The 21064-nt window shown below is 37.8% G+C and overlaps 1 protein-coding gene across 1 annotated transcript in view; it reads right to left on the bottom strand.

The window, feature by feature from the left end:
• The window catches only part of Lamp3 (lysosomal associated membrane protein 3), a 51507-nt gene that overhangs the window by 1184 nt on the left and 29259 nt on the right, over positions 1-21064 (bottom strand). Inside the window, exon 5 of the mRNA XM_034515805.2 lies at positions 20693-20863. Within this exon, the coding sequence (XP_034371696.1) occupies positions 20693-20863 (171 nt within the window). The remainder of the gene's footprint in view (positions 1-20692; positions 20864-21064) is intronic.

Here is a 21064-nt window from a genome sequence, read left to right on the forward strand (position 1 = left end):
CCCAAGAAAAAATAAAATGTAAAACATCTTTGAGCTTATGAATTTCAAGAATGCTGCTCTGCTGAGCATCAATGCAGTAGATACTACTGATAAAATTACCCATTCCCTGAGTTCAGTATTTCTATTTTGGACAAGCTTCAAGAATAGCATATATAGCTTGATCATGTTAGCCCTTTTTGTCCTGGGACTATTTTTATTCTCACCCATTGGTTTAAGCTTGTCTTTAACAACATCAGCATGTTGGCAGCAAAAGTACATGGCTTGAACCTGAAAATGGACTCCGCAGACAGAGTTATTAAATTAACAGGCTGGCAAGCTGAGGATGGGTAAGATTCTGCACAGAGCCTTACCAACCTAAGACAGAACTGCATTGCTTTAAATAATGCATATTCCATGACATGTAAGGAAGGAATTCTTGTCAGAATGACCTAAGACAGGCTCAGTCTTGTTAATGAAATAAAAAAGGGGAGAGGCAGAGAGCCTTTGGGGTTGCTTGGCAAGAATCTGACATTGACCAAGGACAAGAAAATGGGCTGCGTGGCAGGAATATGACATTGGCCAAGGACAAAAAAGTATGCTTCAGGCAGGAATCTGACATTAAGCCAGAACAAAGAAGTAATTTCAGGTAAGAATCTAAATCTTAGGCTAAAACAAAGAAGTAATTTCAAGCAGCAATCTAAATATTAGGCTTGAAGAAAGAAGTAATTTCAGACAGGATTCTAAATTTTAGCCTAAAACAAGGAAGTAGGCTTCAGACATGAAAATGACTTTGGGCTAGCACAAGGAAGTTGGCTCAGATATTTTGATCATTCTGAGAAGCCCTTAGAAGCAGTGATCACAGGAGTGTTCACAGAACTGTGTTTATTGCCTTGGTTTTTTTTGTTTTTTTGTTTTTTTGTTTTTTTGTTTTTTTGTTTTTTTGTTTTTTTTTTTTTTACTATTTGTATCTATTGTCTTGCTTGTTTCTTGACTATTTGCATCTATTGTATTGCTAGACCCTCAACCTAGAATTGACTTTAATACATTCATGTAATTAAAATGGTATAAAAGCAAAAAGCAGGAGGGAGGATGGGATGAGGGTTCTAGGGAAGAGAAATGGAAAAAGGGAATGACATTTGAAATGTAAATAAATAAGATATCCAATAAAAATAAATAAATACAATAAAATGTATGTACCCAAGAAATAATATTTGCAATAAACTATTTAATTTGGCAGTAAGAAATATTTAGAGGATGTCTTATTTAGAGTTTCTTTTGTGAAGAGACTCCATGACCACAGCAAGTTTTATAAAAGAAGCATTTCACTGGGGCTGTCTGTCTTACATGTCAGAAGTTTAGCCCATTATCATTGTGATGAGAAGCATGGCAAGTATGCAGGCAGAGAGGGAGCTAGAGTGGTAGCTCTGGGTTTTACATCTGGATTAACAAGTAGCAGGGAGAAAAGGAGGCACTGGTCCTGGTTTGAGAATTAGAAACATCAAAGCCCACTCCTAGTTACCTACTTCCTACAAAAAGGCCATTCCTACTCCAACAAGGCTACACCTCCTAAAAGTGGCTCTCCCTAAAAGCCTATAGAATCCATTTTCATTCAAACCTTCACACAGCATTATAATATCCTTATATATCATTGTTATTGCTATAAATTCTTATCTGCTAGAGCAGAAAGTCTACAGCTGAAAAATTAAGCACTGCCATACCTGGACTACTAATAGATATTTTCTATGTGAAAAAGAATGTTCTTTTAATTTATAATCAAATGAGTTGAAAACATAAAATAAAAATGAGGGGCCAGAATGATGGTTCAGTGATTAAGAGGACTGGCTGTTCTTCCAGGGCATCCAGTTTTGTTCCAAGGATACACATAGTACCTCATAACATCTTCTGGTCTCCATAGCAGCCAGGTATACAAATTGTGAGCAGACATACATACAGGCAAAATATCCACACAAATGAAATGGAATAATATAAAATGCAATAAAATAGTAATTTTATAATACAACATGTTATAATATAACTATATCATTTTTTCTCTTCCCTTTCTTTTCACCAACCACTTGTGTACTTCCCTTGCTCTCTTGCAAATTCATGATGTCTTTTTTTAGTTGTTGGTACACATTTTCATAAATATATAAATACAATCTGTTTATACCTTATGTTATTGGATTGTATATGATTTCAAGGATGGTCTCTTGGTATTGGACAGCCAGTCATCAGAGTCATCTCAGGGGAAAACTTCATCTCTCCCTCTTGGCATCCCTTAGTCTCCTTTAGTTCTTAGTTGTTATTAAGGCCTCCTGAGTTTCCCCTTCAATGTTAGCATATCTATTTGTATTCTCCTCACTTGGGGCTCGTTTAGGCACCTCTTCATGTTGATGAAACTTCATGGATATAGCTTCTCTGATATTCCTAGGAAATACAGTCTCACAGAAATCTTGCTCTTCCTCTGGCTTTTACAATTTTTCTGGCCCTTTTTTCTGAAATTATCATTGAGTACATTAGGCACAGGAGTTGTGCTATAGATATATAAGCAAGGACTTGGCATCATATAATCTCTTGCTCACTGCATTTTGATTAGTTGTGATTTTCTGTAATAGTCTCCAACTGTTGCAAAAAGAAGTTTCTTAGATAAACGGTAAGAGTCATGCTTATCTGTGAGCATAAACGCAAATATTTAGAATATAGTTAAGGATTATCCTAATTTAGTAAAATGGAGGTTATAGATTCTTCTCCAAGATCATCACTTTAATAGATCCATATAGTTTGCTAGGTTTTAATATCAGCCATGATTTTCCTTTTGCTGAGTAGGTGTTAAGTTTATCACCAAAGCTCACTGATGGGACTAAGAGAAAAATTGGTACCAGAAATTAGACTATTGTGACAGACTTAAGCCTTGTTGTTTAGCACAAGATTGTAGAAAGAGTTTTGAACTTTGTTTAGAAAAGACATTCATGTTCAGAGCTTAATGTGGTATTCTGGAAACTTGAAAGATAATCAGAAATCAATATAGATTATGGAATCCTGGTGTATTTTAGAGGAAAGCAACAACTTTGTAAGACATATTTATGTGATAATTTAAATTAAGAATCTGTAATTTTGGTCAAATGGAAATGAGAAATGACTGTGATTAACAAGTACCCCACAGGAAGAACAACAGAGTCAACTAACCATGATCCTTTGTGGGCTCTCAAAGACTAAACAATCAACTAAAAAGCATACAAAGGCTGAACTGAGGCCCCTGGCATATATGCAATAGGTGTGTAGCTCAGTCTTCATGTGGGTCCCCCAACAACAGGAATGGGAGCTGTCTGTAAAGTTGTTGCCTGTCTGTGGTAACCCTTTCCCTAACTGGGCTGCCTTGTCTGGTCTCAGTGGGAGTGGATGTGCCTAACCCTGCAGAGACTTAATATATCACTGTGGGAGTATACCCAGGGGGCCCCATACTCTCAGAAAAGAAGGGAAGGGGAGGCTGTGAGAAGGTACTTGTGAGGGGGTAATGCGAAAGGGGACAGCAATCAGAATGTAAAATGAATAAATACATTAATTAATAGAAAAATGTTTAGAGGGTCTCTAATAAATTAAATTAAAATTAAGTCAGAGAATGAATTCCAGTCTAAATGTGGTTAAAACCTTTTAAGAAGAGGACATTTGGGATGCAAATAAATAAAAAAAATAGTTAATAAAAAAAGAAGAGGACACATTTAAGTACAGACTGAATAGAGAAAATATCATGTAAAGTTATAAATCATTTACAAGCTAAGACATGCCTTTAAAAATCTCTGATAGCTATACAGACACGATTCCTTGTGGTTTCTATCTGTGCTGGGGAGCTGACCCTGTGCCACAGCACTTTACAGCCCAATCCTGCCCAGAGATAGCTTGTCTCCTATGAGTGCTGACACACCTAAGCTCACAGGTAAGACCACCACTACTGCCTGAATACCTGACCCAAGTGTAACCTGCCCAGGGCCCAGAGGAACAGGAACCATAGTGCAGCCAGGGACATGATCCTTCCAGTTCCCATCTGTGCCCAGGAGCTGATCCTGGGCTACAGCTCTCTGAAACCCAATACTGCCTAGAGATAACCTGTCCCTAGGTGTGCTGACACACCTAAGCCCACAGGCTCACAGGAGACACAAGATCCAATCAGAGATAGCAAGACCAGCCATAAATAACCAGGTGGCTAGAGGAAAGGACTAGAACATAAGCAACAGAAAATAAGGCTACTTGGCATAATCAGAACCCAGTTCTCCCATCACAGCAAGCCTTGGATACCTCCAATACACCGGGAAAACAAGATTCTGATTTAAAATCACATCTGATAATGATGATAAATAACTTTCTTAAAGAAATACAGGGGAAACAGGTAAACAGGTAGAATATGTTAAAGAAGAAACATAAATCCCTTAAAGAAATACAGAAAATACAACCAAATAGGTAAGGGAATTGAACAAAACCATGCAGGGCCTAAAAATGGAAATAGAAACAATAAAGAAATTGCAAAGGGAGACAACCCTCCAGATAGAAAACCTAGGAAAAGAGAACAGGAATCATAGAGCTAAGTATCACCAACAGAATAGAAGAGATAGAAGAGAGACTCTCAGATGTAGAAGATACCATAGATAACATGAACACAACAGTCAATGAAGATGAGCAATGCAAAAAGTTCCTAACACAAAACATCCAGGAAATATAGGACCTAAAGATAATAGGTATAGAAGACAGTGAAGATTCACAACACAAAGGGCCAGTAAATGTCTTCAACAAAATTATAGAAGAAAATACCCCTAACCTAAAGAAATTCCCATTTCTTTAAACAAACAAAAAGCCTACAGAACCCCAAAAAGATTGGACCAGAAAAGAAATTCTTCCTGTCACATAATAATTAAAGCACCAAATGCACTGAACAAAGAAAGAATATTAAAAGCAGTAAGGGAAAAATGTCAAGTAACATATAAAGGCAAACCTATCAGAATTACAACTGACTTCTCAATAGAGAAGTCTAAAAGCCAGAAGATCTTGAGCAAATGTCATACAGACCCTAAAAGAAAAATGCAAGCCAGGGCTACTATACCCAGCAAAACTTCCCAATGATGAAACCAAGATATTCCGTGACAAAACCAAATTTAAACAATATTTTTTCACAAATCCAGCACTACGAAGGATAAAAGATAGGAAACTCCAAAACAAAGAGGGAAACTACACCAAAGAAATACCAAGAAATTAATCTTCTTAAAACAGACCCAAAAGAAGATAGCCACACAAACATAATTTCACCTCTAACAACAAAAATAACAGAAAGCAACAATCACTGGTTCTTAATATCTCTTAACATCAATGGACTCAAATCTCCAATAAAAAGACATACACTAACAGACTGGATACAAAAACAGGACCCAGCATTGTGCTGCCTACAGGAAATGCACCTCTGTATCAAAGACAGACACTACCTTAGAGTAAAAAGCTGAAAAAAATTTTCAAGCAAATGGTCTCAGGAAACAATCTGGAGTAAACATTCTAATATCAAATAAAATCAACTTTTGCCAGGAGCCATAATGGGACAAGCTAATAATTAGCAGGTGACCATCCTGAAATGGCTTGCCTTGGATTATTATATAATCTGCAATAAGTGAGCTCTTATTCAGCAAGGCTGTAAGAAACTTATTTTAGGAAAGATTCCTGCTATTAATATGCTTTTCCTATTATTGTTATTATTATTATTATTATTATTATTATTATTATTATTATTAAACATATGTAACAATCACTAAGCAATAGCACACCCCTTTAGAGCAGATCTCTGCAGATCCATGAAGATAGACTGTCTTGTGGTGATGCTATACAAATAGATGACTTCTTAAGTCTTAATGATGATCCTATAAGAATTCCTAACATTATATCAATGATTATTATTAAGCTCTTTTATAGTGGGACTGCTATTAGGTCCCTTTCTGACAGTCAAAACTGCAATAAGAACTCTACCAGTCTCCCAAGTGTCATCAGTTAATTGCTCTTAGATAGTAACCAGACTTTCTTCTACTCAGAGCACATTTCAAGACATTGTAAAACAATTAACCAAAGGTCATTAAAAGGGAACTAATAATTTATTATAGATGCTAGGACAGAAGATAAAATATTGCCTGTGTTTATCTATACAAAACTTCACTAATTTTTTTAGTTATAGTTTTAAACCTTCAGTGAACCTGTGGAGCTAGACAGGTGATGGGTGTTTAGCCAGATAATTACTCCTAATGGATATGCGTGTAAATATTCTCTGTTGTAAACTTCTATTTCAATTTATGATTTGATTTTTGGTGTGAACTTGTGATAAACTTTATAACATGTGATTATGTATTCTGAAAGATGTATAAGTACTGAGGACAAAGAGATGAGAGGGAGATAGAATAGAGAGATAGAAGAGAGAGAGAGAGACAATGGAGAGATCGAATAGAATTTTTTACCTTTCCCCATTTAGAGTAGTATATAGAATAAAATTTTCCCCTTTTCCCAGATAGAATAGAAGTTTTCCCTTTCCCTTTCCTCTTTTCTCCTTAGACAGCTTTCTTAGGAAACTTTTAACAACTTAGTAATAAATGCTATAACCACATCTCTAAGTGTCTTTTCTTGCTGCAACTTCTGACTAGCAGGGTGAAAGTTAGAGCCCAGCAGTTCCTGCTGAGATAGAACAAAGGCTATTTACTTAATCCTTTGCTAAAAATTAGAATGAGGTGCTAAGTGCCTGAAAACTGCAGTTTTTAGCTTCAGAGGATCACAGAAGGCAGGTCAGCTACAGTAGCATACTAAGTAAACTTTTCTAGCATAGATTAGTAAACTTGTATTACACAGCAACCCTAAATATCTCCTAAGATAAGCCTGGGCTGGCCCCTGGCAAACTTTCAGCAAAAAGTTATATTTAAAAAAGATGAGGAATGACACTTTATACTCATCAAAGAAAAAAGCTACCAAGATGAACTCTCAATTCTGAATATCTATGCACCAAATGCAAGGGCACACACAGTTGTAAAGGAAACATTAATTAAGTTCAAAGCACACATTGAACCTCACACAATAATAATGGGAGACTTCAACACCCCACTCTCCCTAATGGACAGATCATGAAACTAGAAACTAAACAGAGACACAATGAAACTAACAGAAGCTGTGAACCAAATGAGTTTAACAGATATCATAGAACATTTCACCCTTAAACAAAAAAAGAGACTTTCTTCTCAGCACCTCATGGTACTTCCTCAAAAACTGACCACATAATTGGTCACAAAACAAGCCTCAACAAACACAAGATTGAAATAATCCCATGCACTCTATCAGAACACCATTAACTAAGGCTTCAAAACAACATAAAACCCACATACAAATGAAAACTGAACAACTCTCTACTCAAGAATAACTTGGTCAGGGAAAAAGAAAGAAAGAAATTAAAACCTTTTTTAGAATTTAACAAAAATGAAGGCACAGAATAGCAAAAATTATGGGACACAATAAAAGCAGTGTTAAGAGAAAAACTCATATCTCTAAGTGTCTCCATAATTAAAAAAGAAAGACCATACTGTAACAACTCAACAGCACATCTGAAAGCTCTAGAACAAAAAGAAGCAAATACACCCAAGAGGAGCAGACTGTAGGAAGTAATCAAACTCAGGGCTGAAATCAACCAAATAGAAACAAAGAGAACTATACAATGAATCAAACAAAACCAGAAGCTGGTTCTTTGACAATATCAACATGATAGATAAGCCCTTAGCCAGACTAAACAGAGGACACAGAGACAGTATCCAAATTAACAAAATCAGAAACTAGAAAAGAGACATAACAACAGAAAGCAAAGAAATTTAAAAAAATCATCAGATCTTAATACAAAGTCTATACTCAACACTACTGGAAAATCTGGATGAAATAGATAATTTTCTAGACAGATGCCAGGTATCAAAGTTAAATCAGGATCATATAAACCATCTGAACAGTCCCATGACACTAACGAAATAGAAACAGTCATTAAAACTCTTCAAACAAAAAGAGCTCAGGACCAGAGAGTTTTAGTTCAGAATTCTATCAGACCTTTAAAGAAGACTTAATATCAATATTTTTCAAACTATTCCACAAAATAGAAACAGAAGGAACTCTACCTAATTTGCTCTATGAAGCCACAGATACTCCAATGCCTCAACAAAACAAAGACCTAACAATGAAAGACAACTACAGACCTATTTCCCTTATGAATATTGATACAAAAATACTCAATAAAATTTTCACAAAATGAATCCTCAAAATGATCATTCACCATGATCAATTAGGCGTCATCCCAGGGATGCAGGGATGGTTCTACATATGGAAATTTATCAATATAATCTATTATATAAACAAATTCAAAGAAAACAAACACATGATCATCTCATTAGATGCTGAAAAATCATTCAACAAAATTCAACACCCTTTCATGTTAAAAGTCTTAAAAGGCTTCCTTTCTGAGGCCTGGACCAGACCTCTGCCCAGCCTGCTGCTGAGTGCACACCGGATCCCGCCAGAGACATTCTGGGGGCTCCACAGATCCCGCAGCCAGCTTTAGGTAGGAAAACCCACATACTGCCCTGAGCCCATAGCTGAGTGCCCTGAGTGCTCAGATTCCAGCAGATACCCCCCCCCCCGCCACTGCCGGCTAGCACCCCCCTTCTGCCCATCTCCCGGGTCTGAGGCCTGGACCAGACCTCTGCCAGGTCTGCTGTTGTGTGGACCCCGGATTCCGCCTGAGACATACTGGAAGGTCCACTCAACCCAGAGCCACAGAGGAACAACTGAACTCAGAGCATCAGACAACATATCCTGAGATATCCAAGAGGAGACACTGCACACAGAACAGCAGACACCTACCTGGACTGCCACCTTGGAGGCACCATATCCTGAGGCATCCTAGAGATACCACCATAATCAATGCAGCTGGAAAAAATCACAGAGACATCTGGACCACTAGAAGACCAAACACAAGCGAGAAAACTGGAAAGGCAGGCTTCAATCAGAGACAGAAGTACAGGTAGCACTAGATTTAACCAGATGGCAAAAGGCAGGCGCAAGAATGTAAGCAACAGAAACCAAAGTTACATGGCATCATCAGAACCCAGTTCCCCCATCATAGCAAGCCCTGAATACCCCATCACACCAGAAAAGCAGGATTCAGAATTAAAAATCACTTCTCATGATTATGATAGAGGACTTTAAGAAAGACATAAATAACACTCTCAAAGAACAGATAGAAACCCTTAAAGAGGAAACACAAAAATCCCTTAAGGAATTGCAAGAAAATGCAATCAAACAGGAGAAGGAATTAAACAAAACCATGCAGAATCTAAAAATGGAAGTAGAAACAATAAAGAAATCACAAAGAAAGAATACCCTGGAGATAGAAAATTAAAAAAAAAAAAAACAATCAGGAGTCATAGACACAAGTATTACCAACAGAATACAAGAGATGTAAGAGAGAATCTCATGTGCAGAAGATACCATGGAAAACATTGACACAACTGTCAAAGAAAATGCAAAATACAAAAAGCTACTAACCCAAAATATACAAGAAATCCAAGACACAATGAGAAGGCCAAACCTAAGGATAATAGGAATAGATGAGGGGCAAGAATCCCAACTTAAAGGACCAGTAAATATCCTCAACAAAATTATAGAGGAAAACTTCCCTAACCTAAAGAAAGAGATGTCCATAAATATACAAGAAGCCTACAGAACTCCAAATAGTTTAGACCAGAAAAGAACTACTTCCCACCACATAATAGTCAAAGCATCAAACGTACAAAACAAAGAAAAAATACTAAAAAGCAGTAAGGGAAAAAGGCAAAGTAACATATAAAGGCAGACCTATAAGAATTACACCAGACTACTCACCAGAGACCATAAAAGCCAGAGAATCCTGGACCAATATCATACAGACCCTAAAAGAACACAAATACCAGCCCAGACTACTATACCCAGCAAAACTCTCAATCATTATTGATGGAGAAACCAAAATATTCCATGACAAATCCAAATTTACACAGTATCTCAACACAAATCCAGCACTTCAAAGGATGGTTGGTGGAAAACTCCAACACAAGGAGGGAAACTACAACCTAGAAAAAGCAGGAAAGTAATCTTCCAAAAACCTTAAAAGAAGGTAGCTACACAAACATATCTCCACTGCCAATAACAAAAATAACAGGAAACAACACTCATTTTTCCTTAATATCTCTTAATATCAATGGACTCAATTCTCCAGTAGAAAGACATACACTATCAGACTGGATACGTAATCAGGACCCAACATTTTGCTGCATTCAGGAAACGCACCTCTGTGGAAAAGACAGACACTACCTCAGAGTAAAAGGTTGGAAAACAATCTTCCAAGCAAATGGTCCCAAGAAACAAGCAGGAGTAGCGATTCTAATATCAAATAAAATCAGTTTTCAACCAGAAGTAATCAAAAAAGATAAAGAAGGACACTTCATATTCATCAAAGGAAAAATGTACCAAGAGGAACTTGCAATTCTCAACATCTATGCCCCAAATGCAAGGGCACCCACATACATAAAAGAAACTTTACTAAAGCTTAAAGCATACATTGCACCCTACACAATAACAGTGGGAGATTTCAACACCCCACTCTCAGCTATGGACAGATCATGGAAACATAAACTAAACCGAGACACAATGAAACTAACAGAAGTTATGAACCAATTGGACTTAACTGACATCTATAGAACATTTCATCCTAAAAAAAAAAGAATATACCTTCTTCTCAGCACCTTATGGTACCTTCTCCAAAATAGACCATATAATTGGTCACAAAACAGGCCTCAACAGGTACAAAAAGATTGAAATAATCCCCAGTACCTTATCAGACCACCATGGACTAAGACTTGTCTTTGACATGGACAAAAACAACAGAAAACCGACATACACTTGGCAACTGAACAATGCTCTACTCAATGATGACTTGATCAAGGAAGAAATTAAGAAAGAAATTAAAGACTTTTTAGATTTAAATGAAAATGAGGACACATCATATCAAAATTTGTGGGACTCATTGAAAGCAGTACTAAGAGGAAAAATCATAGCTCTAAGTGCTCACAAAAAGAAATTGGAAAGAGCATACATTAACAACTTGACAGCAAACCTGAAAGCATTAGAACAAAAATAAGCTAGTATACCCAAGAGGAGTAGATGGCAGGAAATAATCAAACTCAGGGCTGAAATCAACCAAGTTGAAACAAAAAGAACTATACAAAATATCAGCAAAACCAGGAGCTGGTTCTTTGAGAAAATCAACAAGATAGACAAACCCTTAGCCAGAATAACCAAAGGGCACAGAGACAGCATTCAAATTAATAAAATCAGAACTGAAAAGGGAGACATAACAACAGAAACAGAGGAAATTAAAAAAGTCATCAGATCCTACTGCAAAGGCCTATACTCAACAAAATTGGAAAATCTGGATGAAATGGACAATTTTCTAGATAGATACCAGGTACCAAAGTTAAACGAGGAGCAGACAAACCATCTAAACAGTTGCATAACTCCTAAAGAAATAGACACAGTCATTAAAAATCTTCCCACCAAAAAATGTCCGGGGCCAGATGGTTTCAGTGCATAATTCTTTCAGACCTTCAAGGAAGACTTAATATCAATCCTCTTCAAGCTATTCCATCGAATAGAAACAGAAGGAACACTACCCAATTCATTCTATGAAGCTACCATTACGCTCATACCTAAACCACAGAAAGACCCAACAAAGAAAGAGAACTACAGACCAATCTCTCTTATGAATATTGATGCAAAAATACTCAATAAAATTATCACAAGCCGAATCCAACAACACATCAAAACAATTATCCATCAAGATCAAGTAGGCTTTATCCCAGGAATGCAGGGATGGTTCAATATTCGGAAATCCATCAATGTAATCCACTACATAAATAAACTCAAAGAAAAAAACCACATGGTCATCTCACTAGACTCTGAGAAAGCATTTGACAAAATTCAACATCCCTTCATGTTAAAAGTCTTGGAAAGATCAGGAATTCAAGGCCCATATCTAAACATAGTAAAAGCAATTTATAGCAAGCCAGTAGCCAACATCAAACTAAGTGGAGAGAAACTTGAAGCAATCTCACTAAGATCAGGGACTAGGCAAGGCTGCCCACTCTCACCTTACCTATTCAATATAGTACTGGTAGTCCTAGCTAGAGCAATTAGACAACAAAAGGAAGTCAAAGGGATACAGATAGAAAAGGAAGAAGTCAAAATTTCACTATTTGCAGATGATATGATAGTATACTTAAGTGAACCTAAAACTTCCACCAGAGAACTCCTAAACCTGATAAACAACTTTAGCAATGTGGCTGGATATAAAATCAACTCAAACAAATCAGTAGCCTTCCTCTATTCAAAGGATAAACAGGCAGAGAAAGAAATTAGGGAAATGACACCCTTCACAATAGCCACAAATAAAATAAAATATCTTGGAGTGAATCTAACCAAGCAAGTGAAAGATCTGTATGACAAGAACTTCAAGTCTCTGAAGAAAGAAATTGAAGAAGATCTCAGAAGATGGAAAGATCTCCCATGCTCCTGGATTGGCAGGATTAATTTAGTAAAAATGGCTATCCTGCCAAAAGCAATCTACGGATTCAACACAATCCCCATCAAAATTCCAAATCAATTCTTCATAGAGATAGAAAGAGCAATTTACAAATTCATTTGGAATAAAAAAAAAACCTAGGATAGCAAGAACTATTCACAACAATAAAAGAACTTCTGGGGGAATCACCATTCCGGACCTCAAACTGTACTACAGAGCAGTAGTGATAAAAACTGCATGGTATTGGTACAGAGATAGACAGGATGATCAATGGAATAGAATTGAAGACCCAGAAATGAACCTGCACACCTATGGCCACTTGATCTTTGACAAGGGAGCTAAATCCATCCAGTGGAAAAAGGACAGCATTTTCAACAAGTGGTGCTGGCTCAACTGGAGGTCAACATGTAGAAGAATACAAATTAATCCATTCTTATCCCCTTGTACAAAGCTCAAAACTCCAAGTGAATAAAGGACCTTCATATAAAGCCAGATACACTGAAACTAATAGAAGAGAAGTTGGGGAAGACCCTCGAATACCTAGGCACAGGGGAAAAGTTCCTGAACAGAACACCAATGGCTTATGCTCTAAGATCAAGAATCGACAAATGGGACCTCATCAAATTGCAAAGCTTCTGTAAGGCAAAGGACACTGTCAACAAGACAAAACGGCAACCAACAGATTGGGAAAAGATCAATTACCAATCCTACATCCGATAAGGGGCTAATATCAAACATTTACAAAGAACTCAAGAAATTAGACGCCAAACAACAAAATAACCCCATTAAAAATGGAGTACAGAGCTAAACAAAGAATTCTTAACTGAGGAAACTCGAATGGCCGAGAAGCACCTTAAGAAATGTTCAACATCCTTAGTCATCAGGGAAATGCAAATCAAAATGACACTGAGATACCACCTCACACCAGTCAGAATGGCTAAGATCAAAAACTCAGGTGATAGTAGATGCTGGGGAGGATGTGAAGAAAGAGGAACACTCCTGCATTGTTGGTGGGGTTGCAAGCTGGTACAACCACTTTGGAAGTCAGTCTGGCGGTTCCTCAGAAAATTGGACACAGCACTACCTGAGGACCCAGCTATACCACTTCTGGGCATATACCCAGAAAATGCCCCAACAAATAACAAAGACATATGCTCCACTATGTTCATAGCAGCCCTATTTATAATAGCCAGAAGCTGGAAAGAACCCAGATGCCCTTCAACAGAGGAATGGATACAAAAAATGTGGTACATTTACACAATGGAATATTACTCAGCTATTAAAAATAATGAATTCGAGAAATTCTTAGGTAAATGGATGGAACTAGAAAATATCATCGTGAGTGAGGTAACCCAATCACAAAAGAACACACATTGTATTTACTCACTCATAAGCGGAGATTAGCCCAAAATTTGAAACAACAAATATTCAACTACCAGATGACATGAAGCTCATGAAAAAGAAAGAACAAGTGAGGATGCCTAGGTCTTTCTTAGAAGGAGTAACTAAATACCCAAGGGAGCAAATATGGACACAAAATGTGGGACAGAATCTGAAGATGGGGTTGTATGGAGACCATTCCACCTGGGTATTCATTCCATGGGCAGTCACCAAAAATAGATGCTGATATGGATGTCAGGAAGGGAAAGCTGACAGCAGCCTGATAAGGCTGTCTCCTTAGAGGTCCCCCAGAGTCTGACATACCCAGAGACAGATACTCACAGCTATCCATTAATCTGATCAAAGGTTCCTAATGGAGGAGTTAGAGAGTAAACTGAAGGAGCCTTAAGGGCTGGTGGCCCCATGAGGAGAGCAACAATACCAACCAGCCAGAGCTCCCCAGGGTCTAAACCACCAGCCTAGGAGCACATATAGAGAGACACATGACTCCAGCAGTATATGTAGGGGAGGATGGCCTTGTTGGGCATAGGTGGGAAACAAGGTCATTGGTACCTTGAAGGCTGAGCACTGGGGGTGGGGGGGAATCTCAGGGTGGGGAGGGGGGATTGGGGTAGGTGAGTAAACACCCTCATAAAAGCAGGAGGAGGGGGGATGAGATAAGGGGTTCCTGGGTGGTGGGGGAAATGCAGTAAGGGGATAAAATTTGAAATGTAAATATTATATCCAATAAAAGAGGGGAAAAAATAGAAAAGTGGTTAGAACCAACATTCTTAATAAAATGTCAGCCCTCTTAAAAAAAACTATTTTGATACTAAAATTTGTTTTGAGAGTTGTATATTGCAGAATGATCAGCCTTGGTGTATCTACTCAACAAGCAAGCTGGGCAGACCTGCTCAAACCTCTGAGGTCCAGGAATTCCATCTGGAGGCAGCAAAGACACAGCATCAGAGGAATGTCAATTTGCTCTTCTCCCCACTCCTCTTCTAATATCTCAATGCCCATAATCAGCTTGAAGAAGCTAATGAAGAGTCAGTGCCCCTATTCCCTGGGCTTGGGGACTAAGGTGGTAAATGTTGGGTTGTCTTTCTAGGGAAAAGTAGTGGTTTTGTGGGAATAGAGAGGATTAGCTAGGGGTTAATTGCATAGCCATAACCTATTAGTAGAAATCTGTATAATTAGTATCAAGATGAAGATATAAATTCTTAAATGGCACCAATTTACTTTGATTACAAATTTTAAGGTTTTCATTGGCATGAGCTTCTTAGGGATTTAAGACTGAGATGAATATTGTTACTCTCATAGGCATTGTACCATTATAACACATTTAGGAATACAAGGCTTAGACCCAGTCTGTCTTTAACTTTTTTAACTGATTTGAGAAGGTCAGCCTGTGAGTTAAGGGGCTATAGCAAATTCATGGCTTGGAGTTTATTATAAGGGTGTACTCTATGTTTTATTTAGAAATAACTGAGTGGAGTTAACAGGCAACAGTCCAGATTACCTTACATGGATAGTTGGTTTTCAAAACATCAGAAATCCTTTGAATTGACATCACAAACATTTCTGTATTAATCTTCATTTTCATTAGAGACCTGTCTGCTCCGGACAGCTTCCTGTATTGAATTCTAAGAAGAAATTGAGCATCCTTGGAGTTACTCCAGTTGTGGTGAGACAGCCACTAGGCAAGAATTGCCTCTTTCCTTCTACAGACAAATTACTGTCCAGAAAAGGACACACTTGCAGAATAGTCAACTGATTATATCTGCCTAGACAGAGTAATCAGCCCTTAATAATTCTGCAGCACTAAGGTCTGTCAGATGATCCTGGACCAGAAGACAGAAGAATAGATGCTCCAACAATTTGAAGTAGAGGGAGTGTCCAGGTGTTCAGAGGTCTCTATAAATTGGCTAAGTTTTAGAAGCTATGCTTTGTGCTTCCCACAATTATAGTTAACTCAGTCATTCTGGATTTCTGACGGGGTTGAAAACTTATAGCTATTTACCTTGAGAGAAAAGATTTGAGTGGATGGTCGTCAGCTGACATTCATTCTAAAGCCAGGTTCAGAACTAAATGTTTCAGTTAGGATAGATGACAGAGGTGCTGGTTAGTCAACAAAAGGATGGACTGGGTATTAGGACTATCTTGTACCTCACTGGTACAAATTGGCATAATTATGCTCTAATTGTATTTTTAGAGAATAATCTCATTTTAACAGTAAGGGTGATGTGTAGGGGGAGCTAAGTTGGGAGGAGTACTGAGAGGAAGAAAAGGAGTAAGAAGAGGAGAAGAAGAAGGAAAGGAGAAGCTAGGTGATGAAAGAGAGAAAGAGGAGGGAGACAGGGAGGCAGATGTTCATGTATCTCCACCAGTCAAAGATAGTTGATATATCTAGGTTGGGTAGTGGATTACACCTCTGATTGAACAATACCAAACTTATAAAGCCTATGATTAACATTTTTTTAAAACATGTATAAATGCAAAAAGGAAAAGGGGGCATGGGATAGGGGTTTTCTAAGGGGGGTGAATGGGGAAAGGGGATGGCATCTGAAGTGTAAATAAAAGATCTAATAAAAAATACATATCCATCCTATAGTACTTCACTATGGCATGCCTAATCAAACATGACTCCTAAAACTTCATCTACTTAGTTTCAAAATATTTTTATGTTTCTGCAGTGCTTCTGCCAATGGTCATACCTTATTTTTGTTTTGTTAACACTTAATCATAGTAGTTTAAAACTTAATTTTCTTTGATAATATGTGGATGACTTACATACCTTATTTCAACTGTACTGGAACTCTGCCAATGAATTCCTTGAGTTCTTGGTATTCTACTATTTTTATGTTGTCTGGAAACTAACTATGGACTGCTTTTATCCTGTTGTTTGGGATGGATCTCAACTTACTTCCTTCAGTTCTTCTGTTCTCTCTTTCTATTGTCTATGTTTGAAAACAAAGACTATGAAGCAATCCACTCTTACTTATTCCAAACAGAAGAAAGTCCCTACAGAATTTTGTTCATTTGTTAAAAGTTTCTTAGAGTGGTTATGTGTGTGTGTTGGATGGGAAGAGGGAGGCAGAGTTAGGAGTCTGGCACAGAAGATCCACCATTCTGTATGGAAGAAAATGAGCAAAGCTGTAAGAAATGAACACATTCAAGTATTGGTTTACTAATCATTCCAAAGAAACTACTGTTCTTCACGGCTACTGGAATGTTAATCCAAGTTAACATGGAAGATAATTTATGTTAGTACAGCTAGATAACAGAAGTCTATCAGCCTAAAGACCTTATTGAAGGTGGTGGAAATAAAACTTACAATTTTACAAAACATCTTACTGCTCTAGTCTTTACATTAAATCTGTGCCTGGTTCCCATATGCTTTGGAAGCCACTTCCACAAAATAAATACACCTTAGTGTGGTTGTTCCTCAAGATGGCTAGTAACATCATAAGTAAACACCTCCAGTCTGTTCTGTGGAGCTTTACAAGAGCCCCTGACACTTTATACCTTGAGTCTAGAAAAAAGAGTGTTTGACAGGGGGCCAAGGAAACTACATCTCTCCAAGCCAGGTGTGTGCTATTAACTCTGAGTCACTTAGAACAAAACTAGGCCCTTCAGGCTTTCTTAATTCTTCCATATGCTTTCTCAACCCCTTAGGAATGTAGAAAGAACTAAGATAATTCCAAAAAGATGAAGTGCATTTCGTAAGTAACCATCAACCACAGAGTAGTTGCCAAGGTTGCATGAGCTTCCTGCTTAAACTAATGAGTGGAAAAACAGAAACTATAGAAAACTTTTCCTCTTTGATCTACCCCTCATCAAGAGCACTGTGCTCATGGCCCTTGTACCTGTGTCTTTTTTTGTTTTGTTTTGTTTTGTTTTGTTTTGTTTTGTTTTGTTTTTTGTTTTGTTTTTCAAGACAGAGTTTTTCTGTGTAGCCCTGACTGTCCTGGAACAAACTCTGTAGACCAGGCTGGCCTCAAACTCAGAAATCCGCCTGTCTCTGCCTCCCAAGTGCTGGGATTAAAGGCGTGCGCCACCACCTCCCGGCTGTACCTGTGTCTCTAAATTCTATTCACACAATAGCTTTCTCCTTTTTAAATGGCTGTTACTCATAAAATATAACATTTAAAGAATTACATGTATCTTTCCACTTGAGAATCATAAAATTTTTTTCAGAATTACAAAATCTAGAAATGTAGACTTGGGCTAAGGCAGTGACCAAATGAGAAACTTTTTGGTGGTAGAATGTAGGAGTTTGTGAGACTTCAATGAGAACATGAATAGCAACAAGAGTGACAGAACATTGGTCCCTTGCTTAGTAAGGTCTCTTTAACAATTGTTTTTTTTCCCCTTAGGAAAACAAAGAAAAGAGCTTTTATGCATCTGCCTGTAAGCATTCACAATGGTAACCAGACATGAGAGGTTTTGTTCACCAGATCTACCACTTTCCTACTTCTCAGAGATTTTTTTACAATTATACAGACAACTGTGTGCCTCATTCTAAAATCATGTGATTAATGTTAGAGTATTTGTGCAAAGAGGTAAACATTTTCTAGAAGTTAGACACTCTAAAAGCAGTTTTGACAGCTCAACTATAGTGATACTTACTAATATTAACCCTATGACAAAGACACAAAACAAATGCAGAAACTCTAAGACAGAAAGAAACCCTTCAAAAACACAGGATCCAAGACAAACAACACCTGAATTATTAATTGGACAAATAAAAAAGAGGTTGTTTCCTTAGGTACGTCTTTAGTTGTATAATGGAACCCAACATAAAATCAGATTCATGTTAGAAGTTCACATGGAGCCTCCAAGCGTGTTTAAAAAGTACCTATAATATTTTTGAGTTTCTACAAGAAAGATATTTTAGGTGATGTTTATGACTATTCTGGTCAAACATAGAAGTCTGAGTAACATTGTTTTCTAAACATTAAAAAGGTGGTTATGGTGGATTGAATAATAATGGCTCACGTGGGCTCATATATTTGAATGCTTACTCATCTGGGGTGGCACTCTGTGAGAAGAATTAAAAAGATGAGGAGTTGTGGCCTTGTTGTAGTACATGTGGTCTTGTTTCAGGAAGCATATCACTATAGGTGGGTTTTGGGTTTCAAAAGTCTGTGCAAGACCAGGTTCTGTCTCTCTTTTCTCTCTGATATCTATGGATCTGAATGCAAAGCTTCCAGCTCTAGAGCTATGATTCCCTATGTGCCACATGCACACAATGATAATAAACTCTGAAACTGTTGAATGCTTTTTTTCTGAGTTGCTATGGTTATGGTGTTTTGAAAGAGTTAGAAATCTTTTAAACTTTTCATAGATGGAGTCAAAAGTGCAGATCAGCTTGTTCTGCGCTCTGGGTCCTAGGAAACTAGCTATCCACAAGACAAAATAAATTAAAAAAGAGTTCAGGACAGTGTGACCAAGCGCTATGGGTACCAGGAACTAAAAAACTGACCATAAGATAGATTGAATAGGGTTTGAGCTGAGAGTTCAAGTTAGCATGCCTGTGCACCCTGGATACCAGGAGAGTTTGAGTTGAGAGTTCTCAGCGTGCCCACACATCCTGGATACCAGGAACTTGGCTGATTATGTATAGGCTCTTAGAGAATAACCTGTTCCTTGTACCCTGTCACAAACTGAATAATGAGCTGGGACTTTCCACAGGTGCTCTCCAATAGCCCTCCCTTACTCTCCCTGGGTTGTGGTTTCCCCCCTGAGTTGTGGTTTTGGGCTTTAAATTCTGTCTCCAAAACCCCGGGGTCAGACCCCATTGCCCCTGTGTGGGCTACAGGTCTTGACCTCAGTATACTGATTAAAATATGCCTCTTGCTGATTACATCAAGTTTGGTGTCTTGTAGTTAATGGGTGGCCGCGAATTCCCGAGACTTGGGTGAGGTCCTCCATTCGTGGGGGCCTTACAGTTTCTTCATAGCAAAAGAACAGTGACTAAGACAAGGGCTTTTCTAAAATGTGACTTACCTAGCCCTGGTTTTCATCTAAGGGCTAGTTTCTACAATGGGAAGTTTCAAATGAGCTCTGTTTCAAATGCAAAGAAAAAGTCAAATGTGTATAAACTAAACTAGCTGGGAGAAAATGTTCAATGATGCCTTATATTACAGAAAAGTGACTCTGGCAGAACTTAACTTTGTTCTTGAATGTGGACAAAGCACATTTTGCTTTTCTCTCTCTACAAATGGGAAGAATCAATTACAAAATCTTTTTAAAATTTCTTACTGAAGATGTTTAAAATGTCCTTTGAACATGCTGGAGTTGATTAGTCTTCAACAGCATTTCCAAGATGTGTCCACAATGTTTCCCTTCTTTTTGGTGTGTGTGTATGTGAGCATGCATGTGCACATGCACATGCATGTGTACGTGTTTGTGTACATGTATGTGTGTTTAAATGAGTGAGTCAGATGAAGAGTCCCACTGTAAGTTGGTAGACACAGTTGTAATTATATGTACAGTTTTCACATGTAATCATAGGGTGAGTACAGCCCTTAAAGCTTCACAGAGTTATAGTCACAGAGTACAAGGGGCCATGTGCTCTGGCCCCTTGACAGCTTCAGAATAAAGATACCTTGTAACTCCCCACTAGGCTTTTGAAGGCAGCTGTGACTTGAGGACAAGTCACAAATAACTTACCATTTCCAAAGGAGTCTCCTTCAAAATCAAAGGCCTGAAGATGGACATTCATTGTTTTCATTTGAAGCTGAGCTGACAGCTGGAGGCTCTGCTCACTGACACACTTGAAGGAATGCCCAACTACTGTCTCAAACATCATCATAGTATTCTTTCTTCCTTGGTAAGTCTTCTCTGAAGACAAAGTAAAATATGATATGTGAGAATCCTGACAATATCAATTGAGTTCCAGGTGCCACTACCGTGCTCATGAATAGCCAGCTATCTTCTTTCAGATGGGGTAACCTTGGAGTCCTGCCATCTTTTATTCATAAAAAAATATTCTAGGTGTGCAGACTATTTTTGTGGCTCTGTTTGGAATATATGTGAGATGTT

Source organism: Arvicanthis niloticus, chromosome 12 (genome assembly GCF_011762505.2).
Source record: "Arvicanthis niloticus isolate mArvNil1 chromosome 12, mArvNil1.pat.X, whole genome shotgun sequence".
NCBI classification, from domain to species: Eukaryota; Metazoa; Chordata; class Mammalia; order Rodentia; family Muridae; genus Arvicanthis; species Arvicanthis niloticus.